General features: G+C 45.8%; 1 protein-coding gene across 1 annotated transcript in view; it reads right to left on the bottom strand.

Moving 5' to 3' along the window:
- Positions 1 to 26,477, bottom strand: part of AHI1 (Abelson helper integration site 1) — a 665,760-nt gene that overhangs the window by 127,852 nt on the left and 511,431 nt on the right. Inside the window, exon 19 of the mRNA XM_086925781.1 lies at positions 2,017 to 2,134. Coding sequence (XP_086781907.1) covers positions 2,017 to 2,134 — 118 coding nt within the window. The remainder of the gene's footprint in view (positions 1 to 2,016; positions 2,135 to 26,477) is intronic.

Genomic DNA, 26,477 nt, shown 5'->3' with positions numbered 1-26,477 from the left:
CTTGTAATATACAGCAGGGAGTATTTTATCCCTTACATTACACCTACCGTTGAACCTATCTTAGTAGTAGAGATAGTCAAACACAATATGAACTCCAACAACCACACCAGGGGCCCTATTATGTGAAGAGCTCCTATTACATGGAACGAGCAACTCCCAGGGCAGAAACAAACTCATGCTACCCTGAGGGTGGGAAAGGGGTGTGAAAAACAGAGCGGCTGCTTTGAAGCCGCTCCGTGTTTCACAGTGCAGGGGGCAAGCCGCCTCCACTTTGAAGGGGGGTTAGAGATCCCCTTGCAGGCGGATGAAGTGAGTGACTGCACCTGCCTGCAAGGGGATGTCAGAGGGGTCCATGAGGGCTGCCATTAGGGGCACACTGACAGTTTGCATAACAGCTTCTATGCCACTGGGTCCGTGTCTATAATACGGTGCGGGCGCAGAGGCAAAGGGATTACCTCATTACCATGGGGCCACGTCCCCATGCAAATGAGGGAATGCACTCTGAAGATAGTACCGGTGCTTTATGTGCGCCAGCACTATCAGTATTACAGAAGGGGCTGCACAAGCATCTGTGGCCCCGTCTGTAAAACCAAGGTGCCCCAGAGGCGAGCAAAGCGGGCGCAAAAGCCTGTTGTGCCCCCGGCGTACTTCCATAATACAGCCCCATATATTCATTGACACAATTCAGCTTTCCTTCAAGTCATGTTCTAATTTTACCCCACCCTCCACTACACATCCTAAAAATAAGTTTTGTTGATTTAAAAACAGATAGAGATCACTTGTGTCCGTTGTGTCTGGTCCAGTGACAAGCACTTAAACATCACCTCTATCATGCGCATGACTAAGACGTTTTTAACTAGCTCACTCAGAAGACTGCACATTCTGTTTTGTCATGCACAACCTGCAAGGGCGTAGCTTCAGTGGATGGGGGGAGGTGTTACACCACTCCAAAAAATTGAATTTCAGATAAACAGTTGGGTACAGGGTACATGTGCTATCAGTCAGGTATGGTGAGGTGTTTGTCGTATTTCACGGGGAACCTTTACATACACACACAAACAAAAAATAGCACATGTACTTTCTCCCTCTCTCTGTTTTGAAAGTCTTCAAAACGTTGGTTATTTTCCAAAATATTGTGTTTTCTCTCACTTAGTACCGCTACCAAACCGCATTTCTCCCTCTTTCCACTGCCCCTTAAGCCCATCTCATGTGCCCTGCTTGTGAATAATGTATTTAAACATTTTATGACAGCGTCAATTTTGGAAAATCGAAGCCCCCCCACCCCACCCTTTCCGCCGTCCCCCAATTTTACTGGCCAAAGTACGCCCCGACTACCCGGTGTGCAAATATATTTTTTATGTTGCAGGCTATATAGCTGAATAACCTGCTTTAATATAACTCTTTTTGATGTTCCTGAGCACTGAAAAATAACGTTTTACTATAATTCAACTCAATGGTACTGGAGTCAGGCGTTGCAGAAGTTGGAACTCATGGAGCAGCACACCCCAGACTAGAGTTTAACTCACTGAATCATCAAGAAGGCAGCCCATCGACTTTATACTCTGGACACAGTGAAGCACATGGCTATGTTTGGTAAATTTGCACAATATACTCGCACAAAGTTGATGGACATTCCCTCCTAAGTAATCAGGCAGGCACTCGTGTGGAGGCTGCCTATTATTTTTTACTGACCGACTAGTTTAACTGACGCATGTACAACTTTTAATAATTGCTGTGTACATAGATCCATCTTGTTTATATAGATTTTGAATTTCAGACCTCTAGAATTTAATTATACTGTCTATCTTTTAATGTAGTGCTCTTTTTCTTTCTATTGTAATGGTTTTGAGTAACCACGCAAATACATTCATTCATTCACTGAATCATCTTTGCTGGTGATTATGTTATATACACCGAATCATAATCATTACATTTACACTCCTTGCAAAACCACACTAAGCACAGAGGAGGCATGCGCAGAACAAATACATTTCCCTCCCAACGTAGAGTGCTCACCGTGTTGAGGGGTCAGAGACTGGGCCGGGATCAGTTGAGTAGCCAGACTGCCTGGAAGTCTCATCTTGGAGTGCGGTGACAGCAGCGACGGCGCGGGAAGAGAGTGGCTTGAGCCGGTCTGCAAAAGGAAAGGCAAATCAGAAACAAAGGTGTCATTTCCTGGGTTACCAAGCGGATCTGATTTGTTTGCTCCACACGGCGCGGAGGGATGTCGCCACATGCTAGATACTAAAACCATGCTGATTCTGAGGCATTAGTTCAAGCTTTGCCAAGAGCCAAGTCATTGTAATTCAGAATAGGGTTAAAATGGCCTTTTCCAAGGGTCTTCACAAGGCCGCGAAGAGTCAACTGGACAAGACCTCTTGGTAACAGATTCAAAGTTGCCTGCTTGTTAAGAGATCTTTGAAGGAACGACGCGCCATGCAAGAAAAAGAACAAGGGATATTGCAATGACTGGTATATTTAAGACAGTAACCAACGACTCTCATTAAACGCTAAACTTGCAATATGAAAAGTTACTCTCCAACCCTTCAAACATCTGTGTGTGAAAGGTCTCTAGCATGTTTCCAACTAATACTAATTTCAAGGGACACGAGAAATAAAACATTGTATAATTTAAGTGAATTGAACAAACTCGGATTACAAATTTGATTTCCTTTGCAGTCAGCAGTGAGGGTCGGACTAGGATAGAAAATCAATCCGGACACCAATCTAAAAGGGGTCCGAAACAGTGAATTAGATAGCTGAAAAAATCTGGCCCATAATTGCAAATCAGGGTCGCCTTGAATTTGTATGAACAAACTGTATACGTTTGGTGCATGATATGGAAATTGCATGGATCTGAGCTACTGCAAGCAATGTTTGTTTAAAAACCAAGGAAATCAACATTAAAAACCAGCACAGCATACAATTAAATGGGCCTACAAACAGCTAAAAACAACTTACTCACTGACCTGTCAGACCAGGTTGGGCACTGTCTGATTGCCCTATAGGCAGTGCCACTGGAATTATGCGTCACAGGAGGGCCATATTATGCGGCAGTGTTGAGTAAATTATGCAATAAGAAAAGGCAAATTATAAGTCATTAAGCGGCACATTAAGCAGTATTACTACATTATTCTGCCTCGGTCTAGGTCCACTCTCTCCCCGCAGCTCTGCTGTGTCGTCTCTTGCCTCCAGACCCCATCTCCTCCTTGGGAGGTTCGAGGCTGCTGCCCGCTCCTGCACCTTTTGCCCGCTCCAACTGGGACTAGACTGCCTACAACCACCGTGACCTTTCTCAGCTGTTTTTTGCTTACTTTTTTCCTGTTGTGCCACTGCTATTGTGCCCATCTGTGTCTTGCTCTAATTCCACCACTGTTTTTATTTTCTCTTGCCTGCCTGTTCCTTTCGCCGCTGCTGTTGCCCCTGCAGACCCTCCTACCCAGAATTTCCCCACTCCCGCCTCCCAGCCTCTCCTCCCTCCCACCTCCCCTACTTAATGGCGAGCGCTGCGTGGTCGCGCAGCGGAAGCCCGTAATAGGCGATCCGCTGACGTACCTAAGGCTCGCCAAAGGAACAGTGGCGGTGCGTCCAATGGGGGCCTTGGGGCTTTGCCCCAATAATACCATGCACACCACATTCTTCATCGTCATTCTTCTCCGAATCTCCTCGTTAACTGTTATGACTCGTCCTGGTCGCCGGCCATGCCAGAATCAGTCAGGACATCGAAGGGGGTGGGGCAGCACTCCAGCACAGCCCTGCAGGGTTGGGTTTGTTGTATGAGTGACACTTTGACAACAGCAGGCCCAGTGCGCATGTTCGGGTTTGGGCTGGACTTTTTCCTGTCTAGCCCGAACATGCGCACTAGTAGCGCTCCCTGCAGTGCCCTGCACATTAGGAGAGCGAGAGAAGGGCTGCTACTGGCCAGTGGCCGTAGTCCCCGGTCTCCTAAGGGCGGGGACAGTCAATGCGTGGGCCAATCCTGGATTGGCCGAGGAGTTGCCACCAGTCTGCTTCATTGTTTGGTACAGCCGTCACACGGGCACAGGTTAGCCTTTAAGTCCCACTGATTTAATTTGGGGAAAGAAACAAGGTGGTGTACAATACTCAGTCATAATCTGATCAGGGCAAAGCAGTGCTGATGACTTGTCAGCCAAGATCAGTGCTTAATTTGAGACGGTGGTTTCCCGTGGTCGGCACCGGCACTTAATTGTCAACACAGGTGCTTGTGACAGTCTGCCACATGGTGGCACTGCCTCAATTATTAATTCAATATGCATTGAAAATTACTATTACCTCCCGCCCAGGACATTCTTATAGCTTTGGAGGCCTAGAATAGTCTTAATCGGAAAACTTGTAGAAGTGTGATGGTTAGTAGTTGTGTTATTACTATCATTGGCAGCTCTGGCAGGGACAATGTGGGGTGCAAGCTGCAGTGGCCTCCTGGCGGGAGCCCTGGCACTTTTTTTTTAATTACTAATTAAGCACGGCCCAAGATAGACACAATTTACCTCTGTTACTTTATGCTTCAATGTCTGTTGATCTCTGCTCAAGGGAACCTGTGTGTCTGTAGGCATCATGGTCGGCGTGTGCAAACCACATGGACATGTGTGCTCGTAGACCGAGTGCCTCTGTGTGCATGTACGGTCATAACCTATTGCTTTTAGATTTGGAGACGCAGAAGAGATACACGTTCTGCGGAACATAACCCACCTGCAATAGGTTAGGTATCTGCAAGACCATCATGCACATGTAAGAAAGGACGCACTGACAACGGCTTTTGGAAACATTTCAACTCAAAGACACTGTAAGCATATGTACTTTAATAGGAACATTGTTAAAGTGAGATCAAACTGAGGAACCTACCTACTGATTTAACTAATTCATAAATTGGCCTACCGGATTTATAAAATGCTGCAAACTTGTAACCAGGGCAACAATATCCTTGGATCCGTCTTACTAGGTCTGGCAATAAGGCAGTTCTGTTAGCAGCAGGCCTTACCATATATAGATGTCGCCAGTGCTTCATTTGTAAAATAATGAGTGCCAGGGCTCTCATCAAGATGCCACTGCAGCTTGCACCACCCATTGCTCCTTCCATCCAGTGGCGGCTCATCCGCAAAGGTGGAGGAGCATTGCCCCACTGCTTGCGGAGCACTGTAAAATAAAAAATAAAATGATAATAACATAACTTATTATCATTTTATTTTTAGTATCTGCCAGGTTCGAGGTGGGGACGGGCCGGGCTCCTGTGACGAGGGAGGAGGAGTGGATGCTCCACTCTAAAGTGTGCATGATGATTTTGCTGGCCGTCTTGGCCTGGCCAAACAGTCATGAGCACTTTGCATGTACTCCACCCAGGCTGCTTTACAGCCTGTGTGGAGAAAATGCTCAGGCTCCCATTCCCTGTCTGAGTGCTGAACCGCTGCGCTCAGACTTATCACAGCCCTGCATTGCAGTGTTGTGATTGGCTCAGGGAGCCTGGGTCAATCAATCACGTGTTTGCTAAGCGCTACTACTCACCCGTGAGGGTCTCAAGGCACTGAGGGAGGGGGTTTAGAAGGTTCCAGCCCATCAAGGAGGGGGGCAGTCGAAGAGCAGGGTTTTGAGGTTTCTTGTGAAGCTGGGGAGAGATGTTGTTTGTCTGAGGTAGAGAGGGTGGGCGTTCCAGGCTCTGGTCGCAAGGAAGGAGAAGGCCGCCTGATCTGGTCTTTCTGGTGTGGGAGAGCTGGGCTGATTGTAGGTTCCTTTGGGGTGCGTGGAATTTGAGTCGGCTGTTCAGGTATGCTGGTCCGGTGTTGTGGAGGGCCTTGTGAGCGTGGGTGAGCATCTTGAAGGTGACTCTAGCCTCGATGGGGAGCCAGTGGAGTGTGCGCAGATGCTGGGGGATGTGGCAGTGTCTTGGCAGGTTGAGGACTGGGCTTGCGGCGCCGTTCTGGATGTTCTGTAGCTTGCATGTGAGGTTTTTGTTTATTCCGGCATAGAGTGTGTTGCCGTAGTCGAGTCTGCTGGTGACCAGGGTGTGAGTGACTGTCTTTCTGTGTTTGAGGGATATCCATTTGAAGGTCTTGAAAAGGAGGCGGATGGTGTGGAAGCAGTAGGACGAGATTGCGTTAATCTGGCGGTCCATTTTGAGTTCAGAGTCCAGGATGATTCCCAGGTTGCGTGTGTGGTCCGTGGGGGTGGGAGGACTTCTGTGGATGGGGTCACCAGGTGTCGTTCCAGAAGTCGGGGTGTGGGCCCATGATGAGTACTTCTGCTTGTTGGTGTTTAGTTGAGGGCAGCTGTTTTTAATCCATTTGACAATGGCTTCCATGCCTTCTTGAAAATTGTGTCTGACGTTGTTGGGTTTGTTGGCTAGGGAGAGGATGAGTTGGGTCTCATCTGCATATGACACAATGTTGAGGCCGTAGGTTCTGACGATGGGGGTGAGCGGAGCCATGTGGACATTGAAGAGCATAGGGCTGAGGGATGACACCTGGGGGACTCTGCAGGTGGTTGGTGTAGGGTCCGAGAGGAAAAGGGGGGAGTCTGACCCCATGCGTTCTGCCAGAGAGGAAGGAGCGGATACAGTCGAGGGTCTTGTCTTGAATCCCTGCGTCGTGGAGACAGTGTATTAGTGTGCGGTGAGAGACTGTTTCGAATGCCTCTGAGAGGTCGAGGAGGAAGAGGGCTGCTGTTTCTCCTTTGTCCAGTAGCGTGCGGATGTCGTCTGTTGTGGCGAGGAGGGAGGCTTCCGTGCTGTGGTTTTTTCTGAAGCCGTATTGGGAGGAGTCGAGCATGTTGTGTTCTTCGATGAATGTGGCGAGTTGGCTGTTGATGGCTTTCTCTATGACTTTCGCTGAGAAGGGGAGCAGGGAGATGGGTCTGTAGTTTTTGAGGTCAGTGGGGTCCTCAGAGGGTTTCTTGAGGAGGGGGTTGATCTCAGTGTGTTTCCAGTCTTCGGGGAACGATGTGGTTGCCAGGGAGCAGTTGATGGTGTGGCGGAGCATGGGTGCGATGGTGTCAGCGGCCCTGTTGAAAATGTAGTGGGGCAGGGGTTGATGGGGGCCCTGGAGTGGATTGAGTTCATCGTCTTCAGTGTGTCTTCAGTGGTGAGGGCTGTCCAGTTGTCGGTCGTTGGCTTCATGGTGTCGGGGTGGTTTGTGAGGGTTCAGTGTGGGTGATTCCTTCTTCCAGCCAGAGCGGAAGGACAACGTGGGAGGGACGGAGGAGAGACATGGCGATCAGGTAAGTAACATTTTATTTAACCTCCCACCCCTCACCCCTAGCCGCCTCCTTCCCACCCCTCTCCCCGATGCCCCCCCCGTACCATAGTGGCCGCCACAGCTACCAGCGCTTCCAATAACAGTACTCACACAACCACTAACCACACACCTAGCAGAGTGAAAATTCAGACTATTCTAGGCCACCATATCTATAAAAATGACTGGTGCCACAGGTATTAGTCATTTTTAATGTATTTCGCATTAATAAACAAATGCTGATGTGCTGATCTCTAAATTAGGTAAGTCAGCCACATGGCTCGCTGTTTGCCTGAGTGTCGGTAATGAGCACCAGAAACCACCAGCTCAAATTAAGTACTGAAAATACCTTTAAATATACACATAATAAATCACGTGATTATAAATAATGTGGGCACGATTCACAAAAAAAAAACATTGGCTGTAGATATCTGAATTTCTGGTATTCCCAAAGGCTACCAAAAGAATTTGTGGGAAGCAGGAGAAGCCACATATTTCCTGGATTAATCTTGTAAAACCTGCAGTGAATTCCCATCTAAAGGAATAGAAAGGTGTTTCCACTGGCAGAAATGTGAATAGTGTACAATTATGGATGGGAAAATTACGTGCATGAGTCCAACTTCACTTTGATTTGTTTTTATTTTTTCTGCCAAGGGCAACAAAATATCTTTCTCTGTGAAATAAAGCATTTCACTCCCCCCTTATCATTCTCACTTTGGAAGTGGACAAGTGTAAATCTCTGACAGTTTCTAGGGTGGAACGTGCCAAATAACAAGTCTATGCATACCCATAACCAGAAAAGTTGTGGGTGTTCCCAATATTTTAGATATTTCCTTCCCTGGATGGCCAAAACCCCTCCCTGGAACAATATATGCTCACATGAAAAGTAGGTCTTAGAAAATGTTTTCAGAGGTGTAAAATGACGCTTTGTAAAAGCTAGTGGCTCCACTCTCGTAAAACAAGCACTGGAAAGCCAATAGGTATCGTCCATAGGAGCTATTGGCTTAGCCAATCCCTTTTGACGGTGCTGTAAAGCATGGGGCATAAAGCAATTTTTGCTGATGCTGTGCAGCATGACCAAGCGGGAAAAAAAGCAAACAAGCATTTACAATGCAATGGTTTCGCCTTTGGAAAAGTTAGAGCTATTGGCATTGTAAATGACAAAATTTGTATTTATGTGTTGGTTTTGAAAACAGATAAATAAATGGCATTGTCATTTACATTGCCATTAGCTTAATCTCTGCAGTCACTCTGCAGTCCCTAGCACTGCACAGCACTCCCTAGTCACTCTGCACTCCCTAGCACTCCCTAGTCACTCTGCACTCCCTAGTCACTCTGCACTCCCTAGCCCTCCCTAGTCACTCTGCACTCCCTAGCACTCTGCACTCCCTAGCACTCTGCACTCTGCACTCCCTAGTCACTCTGCACTCCCTAGTCACTCTGCACTCCCTCGCACTCCCTTGCACTCTGCATTCCCTTGCACTCTGCACTCCCATGCACTCTGCACTCCCTTGCACTCCCTTGCACTCCCTAGTCACTCTGCACTCCCTTGCACTCTGCACTCCCTTGCACTCTGCACTCCCTTGCACTCTGCACTCCCTTGCACTCTGCACTCCCTTGCACTCTGCACTCCCTTGCACTCTGCACTCCTTTGCACTCTGCACTCCTTTGCACTCTGCACTCCTTTGCACTCTGCACTCCCTTGCACTCCCTAGTCACTCTGCACTCCCTTGCACTCTGCACTCCCTTGCACTCTTCACTCCCTTGCACTCCCTAGTCACTCTGCACTCCCTAGCACTCTGCAGTCACTCTGCACTCCCTAGCACTCTGCAGTCACTCTGCACTCGGAAATACATTCGAATTCATCTTTATTTGTTGCTTGGACTTTTGTTAACTAACAAAGTACCCACCAGTGGGCTGCACTCACAGTTTGGGACACAGCTGCATAAATGGTACACAACTACACAAATACTGCACCTGCACTTGTGCGTATAAGTCGTGAAGATGTTTGTGTTGTTACTGTTATTTTTAAGTTGAGGCTCACACAACTGTTCTTTTAAGCAACAAACACCACCAACAGAACACATTAAACATAACTAACACTGAATACATATCAAACTCAGATGCAATATACCGTATAGCTAGGTATCACTGAACCACAAGTAATCAATCACAACCTGTAAAGAAATTCACTAAGATCACAACAGTACTTATTTCTTCAAAAGAAAATATCCCTTTCCACAGACAACACGCAGCATACTGCAGCAACACTGCACAGCCATGTAGATTGAATGGGACTGTGTGAGGGCAGGAACACACTATAATAACAGCTATCCATGCACATACCCAGTGACCAGATGGTTCCATATCACTGGGACACCACTTGACTATTCATGGACTTTGCTTTGACCCATCATTATCCTCAGGTCTGTTGGTCCAACTAGCTCAATTAAAATGGAGGCACGGATATGTGAACTCAAAACTAGAACTCGATAAGTTTCGTCCCAGTGACATGGAGTCATCTGGTCGCCCTTAAAGTCGGGCAGCACACATACCAGTCCTTCGAAAGACAAGTAAAGCCCACCAGCCACACACAACCAAAAATATAGAAGAAAATATTAACAGCACGGGGCTCCGCCAATTTTCCTAGTGAAACTGAAAGACGTCGCTGGTCTGTAAATGATACCTCAAGACCTGGGACCAAGGTTGTTACCCGAACCCCTAGCTCTGCGAATGTTTACTGTCAATGCAATAGGACACAAATCTCTGGTAACATGATAAAGTGACCTGTCAAAAGCTATGGCTTAGAATATTCATGGCCACTTTTCCCTACCAGCCTCTCCCGGCTCTCGTTTAAAAGTGTCATTCACCCGCGCCTCTAATTAAAATAAGACTCTTTACCCGCCACACCCCCACTAAAGTACACCGGTCTGTGAAGAGCGCAACTATCAATTCATATGCGGTGTGCGCCCTCCCCCAACCAAGAGAGCGCCTGTGCCACATCTAAACTCAGACAGTAAAGCGTCTCCGACCAACATGAAACGCCTCCGGGGCCCGCATTAAAAACCTGCTTGGACAGTGCAAGCTCACGCACAGCGAGGGGCTCTCTCCCAGTCACGAGACAAGGAGGTGTCAGTATACATACACCACACACTTTGCACTAACAAAGGCTCCGTCTATGAACGCCGAGAATTATTAGAATACCCTGTAACGGAGGCGCACCGCTCAGCCGTCACCCTGCCGTGAGCTGGGCACTCCGCCAAGCCGGTGATCACCCTTCTCAGCGCCTGGCCGCTCTTCGCCATGGTGCCCGCTCACGGCCGGCAGTACTCTTCAAATGAGTGTGAAGTCACTCACTCCCGAGGAGGCGGCGGCCCCGCCCCGGAGGGACGGCTATGAATGGAGAGGGGCGCGGCTACCCAGCCCGCCCGGCAGAGAATATAGGATTTCATTTTATATTATTTTCGATACTTAATTTCCACATCTGTCTGCACACTCCAGTGTGTAGCAACAGCGTCGCAAGCAGGTATTTACTTCTGAATGTTGCGTATGTACAGCGGGAGGGGGGGCGGGAACGTGCAAATGGACAGCGGAGGGGGGGGGCAGGAACGGGCACACGGACAGCGGGAGGGGGGGCGGGAACGGAGAGCGGGACATCGCGCAACATACCCCTGAAAACGACTTCAAAAATGGCGAAAACAAAGCTTGGAAAAAAATAAATAAACAACCGCCGCATGACGATCGCAAAGAGGCTAGATGAGAAAAAATCTCGGGAACGCCCACGAGTCGCCTCGCAGAATGACGGACGTCTCTGTTTTCCAATGGCTAGCCTCCATTTATGGAGCTAGCCAATGGGAAACAGAGGCGGGACTAACATCCATACTGTAACTCAAAAGATATCGCCCTGCGCGAAAGTCTGCTGTGCAGCTTTCGGCGAGGCGAAACCTAAAAAAGGTACGACAAAATAGCTGCATCAGTTTGTGGGCACATGCATGCATAATGGTGTATATATGTGCTATCAAACACGGATATGCAGAGGGACTTTTTTCATTTACCGATCAGAGTTTGATGGCAAATAAAAAAGTTATATATATTTTAAAAAATGCACCACATGCCGGTGGGTGGGTCTTACATCAACAGAGGATAGGGGGAATAAAACAAAACAAAGCTGGTTTGGGGGAATGGGAAAATGCAGTACAGGAGAAAAACAGCAACACTAAAGACAGGTGTAAGCACACTGGAAAAGAGTCAAACGTGGCAGGGAGAAACATTCTTTGTAGAGAGCAAGGTGGGGATGAGGGACAGAGAGAGTTGGAAAATACATGTACTCCCCTAAAGTACTGATCCAAAAAGAAAGAAGTAGTTCCTTAAAAGTGAGTTGTGGAAGGACACAATCAAAAGGAAGGTAAACAGAATATGCTCCACAGAGGAATGCAAGTCAATGAATAAGAAGCAACCAAATTATACTGAAAATAAATCCAACCAATGGTAAGCAATGGACGGGCTCCAAGACCACAGTAAGTTCTTGGTAAGCTCACATTTGGTTTTTCGCGCTTAGACTACTTATGCTGTTTTGTAGGCAAGATCTAAAATATAAATTTGCTAGTCTAAGATGAAATGACACATAAAATAGCTTTGTGAGTGGGGCCCTGCAAATAGATATACACAGTTAGGAATTACCACAATGACGGATGATCCTTGTCCAGACCATAGGCCTTCCAACAATGTTACTGAAATGTCAAGCTTTAGTCACTGGCCGCCAAAGAAAACTGAAAAAATGTATGCAGTCGCCACGTTTGCGCCACAACATAACATGTGAACAAAATGTATGTTTTTTCACCCAACACTTTAAAAAAGGTTGTAACAAATTCCTTTTTTCCACTAATAGAAGAACTGAAAATCAAAACAACAGACTCCATAATGGCACAAGCCAACAGAAATGTGCTGTTTGCTCAATGCATAGTGTGCCTAAGCAATAGGCACTTCCCCAGCTATACAAAGGTCACCTGGAGCAGATGTGTTCATTTGCATATTGGCACAGATAAGGCCGTGAAACTCCTCCACCGTGGGCTCCTTTGCATACAGGGTGTAGAGTTACCAGACAAAAAGATCCTTTCTTATAGTCTATTCAGATAGATTAGCAGATAAAAAGCAAACAAAGAAAATCAATTGACTTGCAATGTGAATCATTTCCATGCTTAAATGAGAAATAACAAGGTGTGAAATGCCAAACACAGGTTACAAGTAGGCTTTCTTCAAGGGGCAGAGAGCCGTGAAAAGAGCCTTCACCAAGAATTTCTTAAGCAGAAGTTATTCAGCTTTGTTTAAAAAAATAATGCAGTGTGTGAAGTTCATGTTTTGAATGTAAATAAAGGAGAAGCACACAATCTTCATAAAAGTAACATTTTGTTTTAACGGGTCCCACTTCCTGCAGATTCCTCACAGTGAGTAATCATGCAACACAGCCATGGCAAAGTATACATTACTGAAAGCATGAGCCATGAGACAGCAATGTTTTGCAAAGTTGTGCGATTAAGACAACCTGACTGCCCAGCAAAATCAGCAACCAGGATAGCAACCAATGGCTACCAAGAGCTGGACATCCACTCTGTTTTATCTCATGTGGTCGATATAATAAGATTGAGAACAACTGGGGACCAGCCTATATAATCTCTCCTCTTCCTTGTTGGAATGAGGATGTGGAAAGAAAGATAAACGTGAGATGGACTGAGGAGATGGAAGGCAGACACAACTTGAGGAAGGAAAGATGGGAGGTGTCAAATATGAATTTGTCTGAATAGAAAAAAAGTGAAATGTGTCTGGACTGATGGGGGACTGATGGGGGACTGATGGGGCTTGTAATTTGCTGACTCCACATGCTAAAGTGACTAGGATGGGAAACACAGTCTTCGAGGTAAGTAAACGAACCAAGAAGCTGCACTGGTTCGAAACATGAAGCCATAAGGAAGGTCAGTACCAAATCAAACCCCGCTGTGGAACAATGAAATGTATGGGTGGAAAAAAGTGCAACAGAACTTGTAGAAACGCACCAAAGAGACCGATCTGAACAAACATGGTTGATTAGAAAGGCACATGAAAGTGGACATGTCAGGCAAACAGCCTTTCACAGAGGTGGCTGCCAAGCCTCTTTGGTCAATGGAAAGCACAGATCGCTGGGGAGGCTGGATTCAAGGGGTGCTAGCCATCAGACCTGCACCAAGCAACCAATTTCGACCAGGAGCTGGCAAAGATAGCAGGCAGTCAAGATGCCGCCTGCCACTTCTGGTGAAAAACGGAAGGTTCTTCGTTGGCCCTGTGAAATCTCCACGCATGCTTAAAGGCATCTGAAACATGAGGCCAGGATTTAGTTATCCTGCTGTGAATGCAGGTCTATTTTTTGTGGCAGAGAAAGCTGGGGCAAAGTGCTGGGTTCCAACAGATTGGCATACCAAATCAGATCAGCTGAACTCGATCCTCTGGCATCAAAAGACGTAAGATCAGCGGGAATTTGCACAGCAGACCCTGATACCATTTGAATCTGAGGGCATCCTGCAAGGAACCAATTTGGGAGAAGCATATAGCACAAATGCCCTGTTTTAGGCCATGGCAAAGAGATCAATACACAGACATCCTAATCTGGAGAGTATTATGTCTGAAATTTGGGTGTGAAGTAACCACTTGTGATTCTCTCCTGAGAGACAACTCTGCAACTCCCAAGAGGCATCCAGTAGAGTCAAATCAGAGCCCCTACCAGCAGCTACTGATGGAGGGTAGGGAGTTCTAGAAGTTTTAAAGAAACACATTCAGCTATGATGGGGAGACTGGAGCTATTGAATTTGTTGGCTTCACTTAGGTCCACCTTTGCCTTAAAAGGAGTAGTAAATCTTCCGAGGACACTGGGCCACCCGGAACAGTTGCTGGTGTCATTAGGATTGCTACTTAAAGAAGCCCCAGAGGCAGCAGTACTCCCGGAGAAACTGCGTAGCTGGGGCGGCTAGGCATAGTGAGTGTGCCTTTATGTGTTAATAATATGTTTACAGGGAGGCAGGCATTGGTCTTTATCGAGAAGAAATACTCACAATCAAAGGGCCAGACTATCAATACTACCTAGAAATCTCCCAAAAAGACTGTAGAGTGCACTGAGTTGTGTCTGCCCATAGTATTTGCAGTGGCTTAGGATCGAGTGATTGTGTCTGCAAAATCCACGCCACACCTTAAAATCTGTGGGAGACATCCAAACCATCGCTCATCAAGTCTGAAAAAGGCTTCTTTGTGTGCTCAGGAAAATTGAATACTGCCATCTTAGTCAGTTACCACAAGGCAGGAACATACTGACCTAGAATGCATGTGGCACTGGCTGTGTGAAGGGCTAAGCTGTCCAACTCAAAAAAAGAGAAAATTCTGCCAATGGAGACAAATCCGTTATACTCCTATCTGGAGGAATAGTAAGGAAGGTATTTGGGTTCCGTTTAGCTAATGTAGTTTGGGCCACCCAATTCTCCAGTGACGTGTGTCAACAATGTCAACAAGAACATCTGAAAGCTCATGTTGATGGCACTGTGCCTTTGAACTATTGGGTATGATAAGTTTTTCCTTTCCAAGCAGAAAAAAGCAGCTCAAAGAGTGGTTCATTTAATGGCATCAAGGGTTTTTTGAACTGCCGACGATGGCTTTGGAATTTCTGTCGAGATATTTGACATTGCATCAATAGTTGTTAAAGCTAATTACAGTACTTCTGCTTTCTTTCGTACCACTGACATCAAATAACCAGCTTCCTCAGAAGGATTATCAAAGGGATAAAAACATCTCCCTATGGGGATGTTTCAAGGCTAGAAATGTGTTTTAGGTCTAGCTATCGGTCTGATTCTCGGTCTCAAGTAGGGAGTTGGCTATCAGCTTTCAAATCGTCGTGATCCATTCACCCATGATCTTTGATGGACATGTCTAATGTACCAGGGACTTAGCCTATGACCTCTTGTAGTTGAGCTGCACTGTGCTGCAGGGAGAGGATCCTCCAGGGGGCGATCTCAAAAAGTGTCTCAGATTTTATCTCTCAACATTCGAATAATATCAGCTGACTGGTGGCAGAGTGGAGGACAGCTTCAAAGGTTACATTGCTGGTTATGGTATGTGTAGCTTCAAAGACCGTAGGGTCAGTAAAGTAGCAGGCAATAGCTTCATCCGAAGTGGCACTAAGGTCAGAGACTGCTGGGGAATCAGAGTTAGAGCTGCCAAACTCAAAAGAATGCTGTTACTCGTGGGGAAGAGGCCCAAACTGCTCTGGGGCCATCCAGAATATGTTCAACAAGGCCTACTGAAAGGTCTTGACCCACGATGGGCGAGTGGACGGGGGCAGATGAACCAGTTTCATCTTTCTAAGTGCCAGGACTGGCTCTGACAAAGATTTAAAAAAAGACCAGGTTCTGGAAAAGGGAATAGAGAGTCTCCGAACAGTCAACGGAAGCAGAGCCAAATTCTTGAGAAAGAAGAGAACTTGTGCTTCCTACAGCGTTTATTCAGTCTTTTTGTATCCGAATCCCTTGGGGGCTCATACTCTAGCAGGACACTTACGTGATGGAGGGGGAAAGGGACTGTAACAGACTATATATAAGGGCTCCTGCGAGGAATAAATTACTTGCCAGCTCCCGACTTCCATGTGCAAGGACGAGCAATAGATGCAGACCAAGGGTTATGGTTGGGAACCAGACACCACATGAAAATGGTGTGTGAATTTGACAAGGACATCTTCCTATGATATTGACAGCAATGTTTAGACCCCAAGCACTTAAGTGATGACATTTGACGTGGTTAAATGAATTGAGGAATGTCATTTGCAAATAACGTTGAAGAGCTCCGGTCCCATGTTGGAGATCAGGAACAGAGGCTAGCGTACCAGTCAGCACTATACATAGCCATATGTGGTCTCATCCAGCAAAGATGAAGCCGCAACTAGAATTGTGTGAAGTCGCCTGTTGGCACTAGAGAGCTATTGCAGGAGAACACTTTTCCCGATCCAGACTATGCCTGGAGGACATTCATAGGATAAGGATTCTGTGGAACAAGTATTCCTCAGAAGCACGGAAAAGGAATACAACACAGTAGAAAAGTAAACTTTCTAGACTAATGATAAAAACCAGGAGTATTACATCCATCACGCCATCGGTTATGGCCTTCAGCATAAATAGATACTCTCACTGCATCTGAATGAGAATAATGTTTGTAATGACTTGAGTACTAGGTGATAAGATAACGGAGGTAGGCTAGGTTAGCTAGGTTAGTGCCTGGGAGAATGCATTTTCAAACCACTCTGAATCAATTTTCAGCCATTTTGTTAGCTGGCTTTGTGCAACAAGAAGGTCCCCTGTTTGCTGTTCGTTGAGGAAAAAGCAAAGAGGAAAATCCAGAATAACCTCCACCAGACCAAAGCTGCCACAATAAGGAAGAGCCTGATAAGGTCTACATGATGTCAGCCTGTCTCAAGACATGCTCAAGGCATGGAGCAATGCCATGCTTGCTATATGCATGGGAAGATGCCCGATAGCCGAATAGGGTGTATTTTATAGAGAGCTGAGGAAAGCTGTATCTAGGAGTAATTTGTCATCTGGTAGCATGAGTGTGGCAACAGCAGATGCATAAGGGAGGCAACCTGAAGTCTGTGACCTTATGGGGCTCCAATGCTGTAGGGAAGAATTTACACCTGTCAACTTAGGAAGGGGAAATCAGCAGAAACCACTGCCATGAAGGATACTAAAAGAGATAAGATATGATCTTGCAATGGTTTAAAACTTTGAAACTGAGAGTGTCACCTTAATCCCAGTGTCACTGCATAATTTCAATAATGGTGACTACATGGGGGAAATCGCCAGGGTGTTCATGCATAGTGTGGATTCCTTGCATGAGGCATTCCATTGAACAAATGCCACAATTATTTAAAAATAGCACCTGGAGGCAGACATGAACGGGAGCCGATTGATCCACGCCTGGGACTCAAAATGTAGGCCAAGAAATAAAAAAAGAGATATACAAGAAAGATTCCCCTTGCTGGATGCTCAACCTTGAATCTAACCCCAGGTGGTTTACGCAAATCGGCATCAAACTAAAATACACCATGTGTAAGACTGTTTGACTTTTGTGCTGGATTCCTTAAATGCTTATGAAAACAATATTTACTCTGAAATGCAGCACTAGGGTCAGGTGGCAGATTTTGTACCTTGGAATGAATACTGCAGAAAAGTGGGACACGCACTGTTACCTGTAGCATGCTACAAGTGGTTTGCAGTAAAAGCAAAGTCACCTATCTTAACTTCACCAGAGGTTCAGACAATTTTAAGTCATTTTTGTTGTGCGGCTTGTGGGAAAATAACGTTTGTTCTAACGATGTGATTTAGTAATGAAGGTTTTTCACCTTCACAATTTTACTATCTGTCAGATTCTTTTTACCCTTTTGGCAACTCCATTTGTATTTGCTGGTGTCTCTTCTCTTTTTGGTATTGTATCAGCCTTCCTTCCTTGTCTCACCTCTTTTCCTCCTGGGAGGTGGAAGGTTGCATGTAAATTCAGAAAATTCTTGAAGCTGCAAAAGTACTCTTAGTAGTAGGTAACCATTTTGTTTTGCTGCATGTATCCTTTTCTGGATTCACATGCTGTGAATTGATTTTGTAGCGGTATTCTGCGTCACTCTGAGGCTGAGTTTGCAAACAGATACTTCAATACTCTCTGTCCCACTTTGTTAATTTGTATGTCAACAGGATTTTGGGAGGTGTGGATTGTGACCATCTGGCTCCATATAAGTGTTATTTATAGGCACGTTTGCTAAAAAGGCTCGGTGTGTATCCTTATTTCCTTGAGGAATGACCTCTAGATTTCTATTCCAGATATATCCCTTCCTTCTGGTAACACAACTGAACTGTCTTTACCATCCACCATAAAATGGCCCCCTTAGTTACCGGTGCACCCTTGTTGGGGTTTTCAAATGATAAGAAGAACTAGCTTAACTTTTTGCCCTCCTTTGTCCTGTTTAGGTAGAACATTACAGCCCTGCAAACGTCTAGTGAATGTAGCATTCTCTTGGCTTGTTTTCTTGGCTTTTGGAAGAACCCTGGTAGCTAGATGGCTTGTTTCATGTGGAACTGTGATATGATCCTTGGGAGGCAACGTGGATTGGTCCTTCTAGTTACTCTATTCTTGTGTTAGTGCGGGTATGGATCTTTGGTGGTTAATGACTGCAGCTCGCTTACCCTCTGCAGTGATGTGATTGTGACTAGGAAGGCAGTCTTCCAGTTCAAGAACCGCAGGTCTGTCTTGTGCAGTTGTCCGAACGGTGCTTTCATAACCTGCATTAGTACCATGTTGAGATTCCACATTGGCGCCGGTTCTGACCTCGGTGGAGCTATTCTCTTTTGCTGCTTCAAGGAATCTCTTGATAACTGTTGCCCTAAAAAACTGCTTCCAATGTGTCCTTGTGTGTAGTTAACAGTGCTGCCAAGTGCACGTTTAACAAGGTGTACCTCAGTTTGTTGTATAGCAGGTGGGGTGAGATACCAGATCACTGTGGCGTCCTCAGTTCTGTTGAGGAGCCGACCCTTGTCTTTGCATAATAGGACATATCTAAGCCATTTTGTCATGTAGCATTTTCTTGTGCTCAGCCTTCTCACTTCCTTAAGAAGGTCCATTGAAAAGTTTGGGACATTCAAGTGTCCAGACTCTATGTCCTTAGGAGCCAGGCCGTTAGACTCGGGCTGTTCACTTCTGGATGGAATAGGTTGCCTTCTTGCATGGAAAGAAGGCTGTGTTTTCCTGGCAACATTTTTACATTTCTTTGCGTCATCTCCACCAGCTTTGGGAACCATGTTTGTCTTGCCCACTCTGAAGCAATTAAGATCATTGTCATCTGGTACAGTTTGCACTTGTTTATCACTAAATGTATGAGTGGAATTGGTGGGAAAGTGTTTGCAAATTCCTCTGACCCGTCTGTCGACATGGCATTCCCTTCGAAGAGGCGGTGGATGTCCCTGGATGCAAAGTCTCAAGATTTAGAATTTTTCAGGGTTGCAAATAGGTTGATCTCTGGTGTGCCACACAGCTGGAAGTCCTCTTTGAGTACTTTGTCGTTGAGTTCCCATTTGTGTTATACGGATGCCTGTCTACTTAGTCTGTCTGCCTCTCCATTTTCTACACCCTGCAGATGTATTGTTGTCAGGTTTATTCCTCTCTGAATGGCCCATCTCCAAATCTCTTGGGCTAGTTTGGACAGCATATGTGATCTTTTTTGCTCAGATAAAACATTGTGGTTGTGTTGTCCATCTGAATTTGGACCGTCTTTCCAGGCACTTGTGTTTGAAAGACTCTTAAGGCCAGGAAAACTGTATTTAAGGCCCGGACATTAATGTTCTGGATCGCTTCTTCTGCTCTCCGTAGTCCTCTGACTCTAAGCTCTCCCGTGTGCGCTCCCAAGTCCATGTGGGAAGTGCCAGTGGAGACGGTCACTGTCGTTGTGTGAAGGTCCTGCCTACAGTTATGACATCTGGGTTCCACCATTCCATCTCCTGCTGTATTCTTTGTGTTACACCCACTAGATTTTCCCAACGCCCCATCCCCTGTGACCACTGACTCTGGACCCACTCTTGCAGTGGTCTTATATGCAGCCTTGCATCTGTGATTAGCGGGATGCATAAGAGAATCATGCCCATCACCTTCCCCAGAGATCTTAATGTCAGAGATTGACCCTTGCGGTATCGGCAATTCTAGTCTGTTATCGCCTAAACCCTTTTGAGGGTATGATAGGCTCATGCCATCACAGTGTTGATTTTATCTCCCAGGAATATCTTATCTCTCTCCGGCTTCGTGGAGGATTTTTGAAGGTTGATTGTGAAACCTAGCTGGTGGAGAGTGTTCGGGACTGTGCTGAGTTTGCCTTGGTTTGCCAGTCGTCTACCTACGGGTAGACATGTATTCCCTTTCGCCTGAGGTAGGTCACCAGTGCCGCGAGGCATTTTGTGAATACTCTGGGTGCTGATTTGATTCTGAATGGAAGCACCCTGAATTGGTAGTGTGTTGTTGATTATGAACCAGAGATAGTTTTGGTGTTTGCTGTTCATGGGGATATGTAGATAAGCATCCTTAATGTCTATGGTATGATATAGCCCTTTTCCCACAGCCGCAAGAAGACCTCTTACAGAGTAGTCATTTTTAACATTTTTGCTGTGGGCACACTCCATAAGGCCCTCTTTTGCAGTAGTTCCTGAACTTCACTTTACAGGCCTCGACTTTCCTCCTCTCGATGTAGTCTTGTTTTTAGTTTGTCACCGGGTTGTGTATTTACCAGTTCTATGGAGTAACCATGTCTGATGATGTTTAAGATCCACCTGTCTGTCATGAATCCCTTTCACTGCTGGAGAAACAGCTTCAATCTGGTATGTGGTTGGGCATATGGTAAACTGAGTCACTTGATGGAAGATTTTGATCCTCTAGAAGGATGCCCGCTTCCTCTATTTGCCCAAAAGGGCTGTCATTGTTTTGCTGGATTTGCTACTACTTATGAACACTTTGATGTTGACCAGCTGCTGGAAGGAGGGTTGAAGTACTGCACTTTGAAAGCCTCCCCACCCGCGGGTCTTCTTACTGATGTTGTTCCCCTCTATGGTGGTCCCCGGAGCTGCACTCCCCCATGGCCTTTGCAGTGTTGTTATCCTTCTTACTTTGCTGTAGTGTGCTTTCTACAGCAACTATAAACAGGATGTCACCTATGAAGAGTGTGTATGATGTTTTCCTGAACTTCATTTTTAAACAGAGACACCCGCAGCCAGGGTTGCCTCCTCAAGGATGTTCCAGTTACCAGTTGTCTACTGGCTGTACCTGCTGTGTCCAAAGATGATTCCAGGCATGTGTTGGTTATTGTTATGTTATGTTAAGTGTCACTTATATAGCACCTAATAACCAACGGTCTCTTAGCACTTGTGAGAAAGTTACAACCTAACAGCAGCTATTACCTGTCAGAACTTATCTTGCCCACAGGCCTGCATGAACAAAAAAGTTTTCCTTTTCTTCCTCAGTGGGAGGAGAGCAGCTTCGCTATGCAAACGTTCTGGCAATTTATACCACAACCGGGGAATAAGTACAGAGAAAGCCCATCCACCTATAGTAACTTTATCAAATCGTGAGCAGGTCAACAGGCTTGCCTTTGACGACAGAAGGCATCGTCCCGGGACATATCTCCTTAGACAGTACCTAATAGAGACTGGTGCCGTCTCATATAAGGCCTTGTTCAATACATAAGCCCTTGAACCTAACCCTCTCCCTAATTGGAAGTCAATGCAGTTGTTGCAGTAATGGCGCTGCATGTGATCACCTTGTAAGCTTGAAAATTAATGTTTCTGCATCGTTAATTATTACTTGGAGATTCCCCAGCAACTTGTCCGGGAGCCCAATATAAAGCGCATTTCCATAGTCCATTCGCCACACAATCAGTGCTGCCACCACAGTTCGCATAGTTGCTTTGTCTTCTTCTACAAGTGCGGCTTTCCTCTTTTAATATTGTTCATGAAGGTGTTTAAGGACTTCTCCAACTTCCTCCCAGGGGCTGCGGGCCTATGAGTTTAAGAGTGCATTTGTGTTTGTGATCCTCTATCGTGTTGCAGTCCCCCTTTTGAACTTCCAGCCTACCATCTAGTCTATTGCTTTCCTTTTCCGGCTGGACCCTGTCGATGTTGGGGCACTTTCTATATTTCTAAATGTGGCAACAATGATTGAATCCGCCACTACAGTGCCCTTAATGTATACATGATCTTTTGAAGAATGTTTATATTTCTTCTCTATCCTCTGAGTTACCACCTTGCAAGAGGCTGGTTCACTAAAGCCTTCCCTTCCTTGCCTGCCCTAGAATGCTTGGCAGTATGGGGAGGTGTTGATGTTTGCTCTAGGATGGTAGGAGTGTCTCCTGGATGAAACAAGCCTGTGTCCTCTCTTCCTCTCACTATACCCTGTACTTATCTGCGCTGCCCTTCTTCACTATAGCATTGTATATCATGATGTCCTCGGGTGGTGAAGGCCTCCAGGGGTATGTGCCAACTGGCTCTTCTGGTGAGTCTGTTCTGCTGGCCGGCCACTGTTCGTAGCTTCTTTTGACATCTTGAAAGATCCCCTGGTCCTCTGTGTTTTCCTCATAAGGGCACAGCTGCTCCTCTTCTTGCGGTTCAGGGTAGTTGATGGGTCAAGCTCTTTGTGCTCGCCCTCCTCCCTGCTCTTTTCTCCAGGTGGTCTTGAAGGATTTTGAATTCCTTCCTTGATGTCTCGAAATCCTTCTTCTGAAGTTTGCCGCCATGTCAGCCTCGAGGCTCCTCTTCTTTCTCTCAAATTTCCAGGGCCTGCTCTTCGGTATCAAGAGGCTTCAATACATGTTTCTTCAGTTCTGGCATTCAGTTGAGCCTTCTTTGGCCCTTTCTTTCTTTTGATTGCCTTTCAACAACGAGGGCTTCTTCGAGGGCCATCCTCCATCAGTGTCTCTTTTTCCAAACCTGTAGGGTTTGTTCATTATGTTTCGTCTTTCCTTAGTTCGTAGAGTGCTTCAACGCAGAAGCAGTCCTATTTGGTTTTGAGTCCAAAGTGTTCAGCTTGGACCCAGAAGGTTTTTCTAAATTACCTGCTGTTTTGTATGATCCACATCTCTGCGTTTGTCAGCTGGTTTGTCTCTACTTTGCCGACCTCGTCCACATCAACGTCCGATCCTTTCGCCTGAGCCACATTGTCCTACTTGTCACTCGACAGGCCGAGGTCTGAATCAGGCTGCTTTTCATCAAGTCAACAAAAACCATGTTGCAGATGCAGCTTTGCCTTTTATTGCCTTAATTCTTCCTGCTTTGCCAGAAATCTAGGTAAAATACATCAGCAGCCCGCACAGGTAAGCACGGGGGGGGCGGGAGAACTCAACAGTATTCCAGTATTCCATCATCTGTCAACTTCCCCATGCAGCACCTCACCACACTTACCTGTGCCGTCTGCCACTGATAAAATACATACAGCAATAAGCTGCGGCTATATCAGAAGGTGGCAACACAATTTTGAGATTTGCAAAGCTTTCAAAGAGATCAGACTAACCATAGGATGGCCCTCTTTCAGTAAAGCTAAACAGCTTCCTCTACCTTCCATCGATCAGTCGTCTTGCTTAAAAATACTAGAAGTAGACTAGCTGAGGTCTCAGAATACCAAATTTGCTTTTGATATACGGCCATTTTTCACAGCAAATAAATCTTGTGTATGGGGTAAGATGGACAAGTAAAAGGTTTCTTTATATTTGCCAGTACAAGTCTTTTAGAAAACGGTAGGTGGCAACTGAGGATACAGTGGGTGAGGACATCAGTTGGCTGAACAGATTTTAAGCCTGAGGCTCCAAATTTCCTCATCCAGCATCAAGGACACACAAACCCACTTTGTTTAAAAAACATGTGTCTCATGCATGTACTATACATGGCTAATTTTTTTAGCCAGACATATTTTGGGGTAAAATAGTTCTACGGTTCACAATAAAAGAATAACTTTTTAGTGGGCTTTGTTCTCACTGTTTCAGATGTTTTTGTTTTTTTGTACCAAAAGACAAAGTATGATACGCTATATCTTTTTACCACGCACAGAGGCATGGTAGAAAATTGTTAACATTTAAGCTGATGTTCTGTTTGCTAACCCTGTAAAACACACATCACTGAACTACCTAAAATCAACTGTATAAGTGCTCATTTGTCAAAAATAAGAAGTACCAACGATACTTATAAACCTCCGAAGTAAATGCTGCTTTCAGAGAAATAATATACTGTCAATTATACAACTCTTGCACACTGGGACAAAAAAGATCTTATAACGCAACGTTTTGCAACTAGGCACAAATGAAGAAAATTGGTGCTCTCACAACTGTTGGTGTGTTGTAAAATCCTAAAATATACCACAGGAAGCCACCAAATTTGACATGCTAGATGTTTCACAATATCTAAAAAACAAACACAAAGTTGCTGAAGTACAATGCACAACTGTTTCCTTCTAGTTCAGTCCTTAATCGCCCTGCTGCACCAAAACTTAAAGAGAGAAATGGCACCTGCTCCAAGTCATGAAAATCCCAGACTCTGAGAAAGGCAACAATTGATTAGGGTGTCAGCACCGTTTTAGGGGGGTGAAGTTATCATTGCAAGCCACAAAATTGCAACCACTAACTTAATCCCTCAATACTGTGAACATGACCCCCTTGAGGTCAGGGCTCCACCGTGCATGTACTTCAGAGCACTATATCCTTCATGTACTGTACTTGTCCCAGGCACACATATATCTAGCGCAGATACACCACTCATGAGCTGCGCAGCACTGCACATACAATAATCACTACACGGTATGCTGCGATGCCAGCTTTTGCTGCCTAATTCCTGGTGAAGAAAGAAGCCTTCCACCACTATGAGGGTAGCGCTCTAGAGCCCCTACCGGTTCAACAAGACCGCAATACTTGAGACAGGCCTATGTCATGTTGCACATGCATGATCCATGTTTGCCTATGACAGCCAAACTCTGCATTAGGGATCCAGACATCCGTGTTGTTGGACACTAAGCGTAGGGTTGCATGTCCATTACCACACCAAGGACTTTTCCCTTCCAACACACTGAAAGCAACAACTGGCCCCCAATTTATGTCATGATGAAATTCAATGTTCTCTGTACTGTACATTAGGCACAACAGGGCAAAGGCCTATGTTACCTACAGCAGCTGACACCTCACAAATTTTCCTCCAATCCTCAGGGACGTAACACAAGCCCTTGTAGCCCCAGGCCACCACTGCTGGGGCCCGTAACCCTTCAGAGTGCCCAGATTCAGTCTAAGGTAAATGATAATGTGTGACATTGGGGAGACCAGGGCCTGACTGGTTGTAGCGAGTACCGGGCAGTTCGCCCGTGGGCTGGAGGGATAGGAGCTGGTGGTGTGCCCGTGGGGGCGGTTTTGTCACTGGGGGCTGGTTTTCGAACAGGGATGCAATATCAGCTCCCTGTCACAAAAGCAGGAGTTGTGCTTCTTGCTAGCACCCATTCCACCCTCCTAAATCCCCCACCATCCCAGGGCCGGTCGAGCATCAATCAGCCAGGGCTGGTTGCTGTTCCTAGTGCAGCCCTGGGGGAGACTCAAGTGCCGCTCATCACATTCTTCATGGGGGGCCCATCACTTTTGTGTTACTCCACTTCCAATACTCAATTGTGCATCTGCACAGCTGACCAACCAACAATCCAACAACTGGACCAAACATGGCGATAAAGTCCCTGGTAGCATAAGGACTGAGCATGTGGATTTCATTGAACCTCAATCACATGCGGTTCAGGAAACATATGGAAACTGAAATAGTTACAATTGCCTCAAGACAACACTGGACGGAATTATGGTGTGGTGCAAATGTACTGAATGCTGAAACCACCCATTCGATCAAAGTCCACCGCTCCCGTCTATGTACCTGATTAACAGCCTCAATCACTCAAGTAACCTAATGGCGATAAAGAGGGCTTTACAAAACTCCAAAATGAATGAATAAACGTGAAAAAAGACTAGTACTAATCGTCATCAATGTGTTAATGCAATCTGAGGAATAGGCCTGTGCGACTTTGCAAGCTGTACCACTGTACCAACGTGCCGTGCAATTATTTGTTTAGGTTTATAAAAAGTATCAAATCCTGGGGCATTTGGATTGCTGGAATTTAGGAATACATGGTGTAGAAAAATATGAGACTAGCAGGTATAGGTGAGAGGAAAAAAGAAGTGTCAGATAATACCCATCAATTATATCCACTTCACTTTTCAGAAAGAATTTTCAGTTTTACTTCTGTATTCCTAAAATACATCGTACGTTTACTTTAAGAAACTCATGCAAGACTGTGAAGTATCGTGCCTGAGATGACTGGTGAGTTGTATGGCATTTTACCGTACAGTATCAACGCCACATAATTTGCTTTTGAGAAGTGCAAAGGTTTTCTCAGACGTCCCTAAAAGAACAGGTGCGGCGTGTGCAGCAGCAACGCAAGCTTCATTCACAGACAAAGAATTTGCAGGCTAGAAAGCGGTATTCCGCTGTTCACACACACAGAACAAGCACAGATTAGACAGCAGAACTGCAAGCCTCACAATCATATATAAATAATATGGTATTTGTAAAGCGCAAACTAATCATCCGTTAGGGTCTCAAGGCGCTCGGGCCGTCGAGGAGATTAAGTGAGCCAAAGACA

Source organism: Lissotriton vulgaris, chromosome 6, assembly GCF_964263255.1.
Source record: "Lissotriton vulgaris chromosome 6, aLisVul1.2, whole genome shotgun sequence".
Classification (NCBI taxonomy): Eukaryota; Metazoa; Chordata; class Amphibia; order Caudata; family Salamandridae; genus Lissotriton; species Lissotriton vulgaris.
This window is presented reverse-complemented; position numbering and strand designations above follow the sequence as displayed.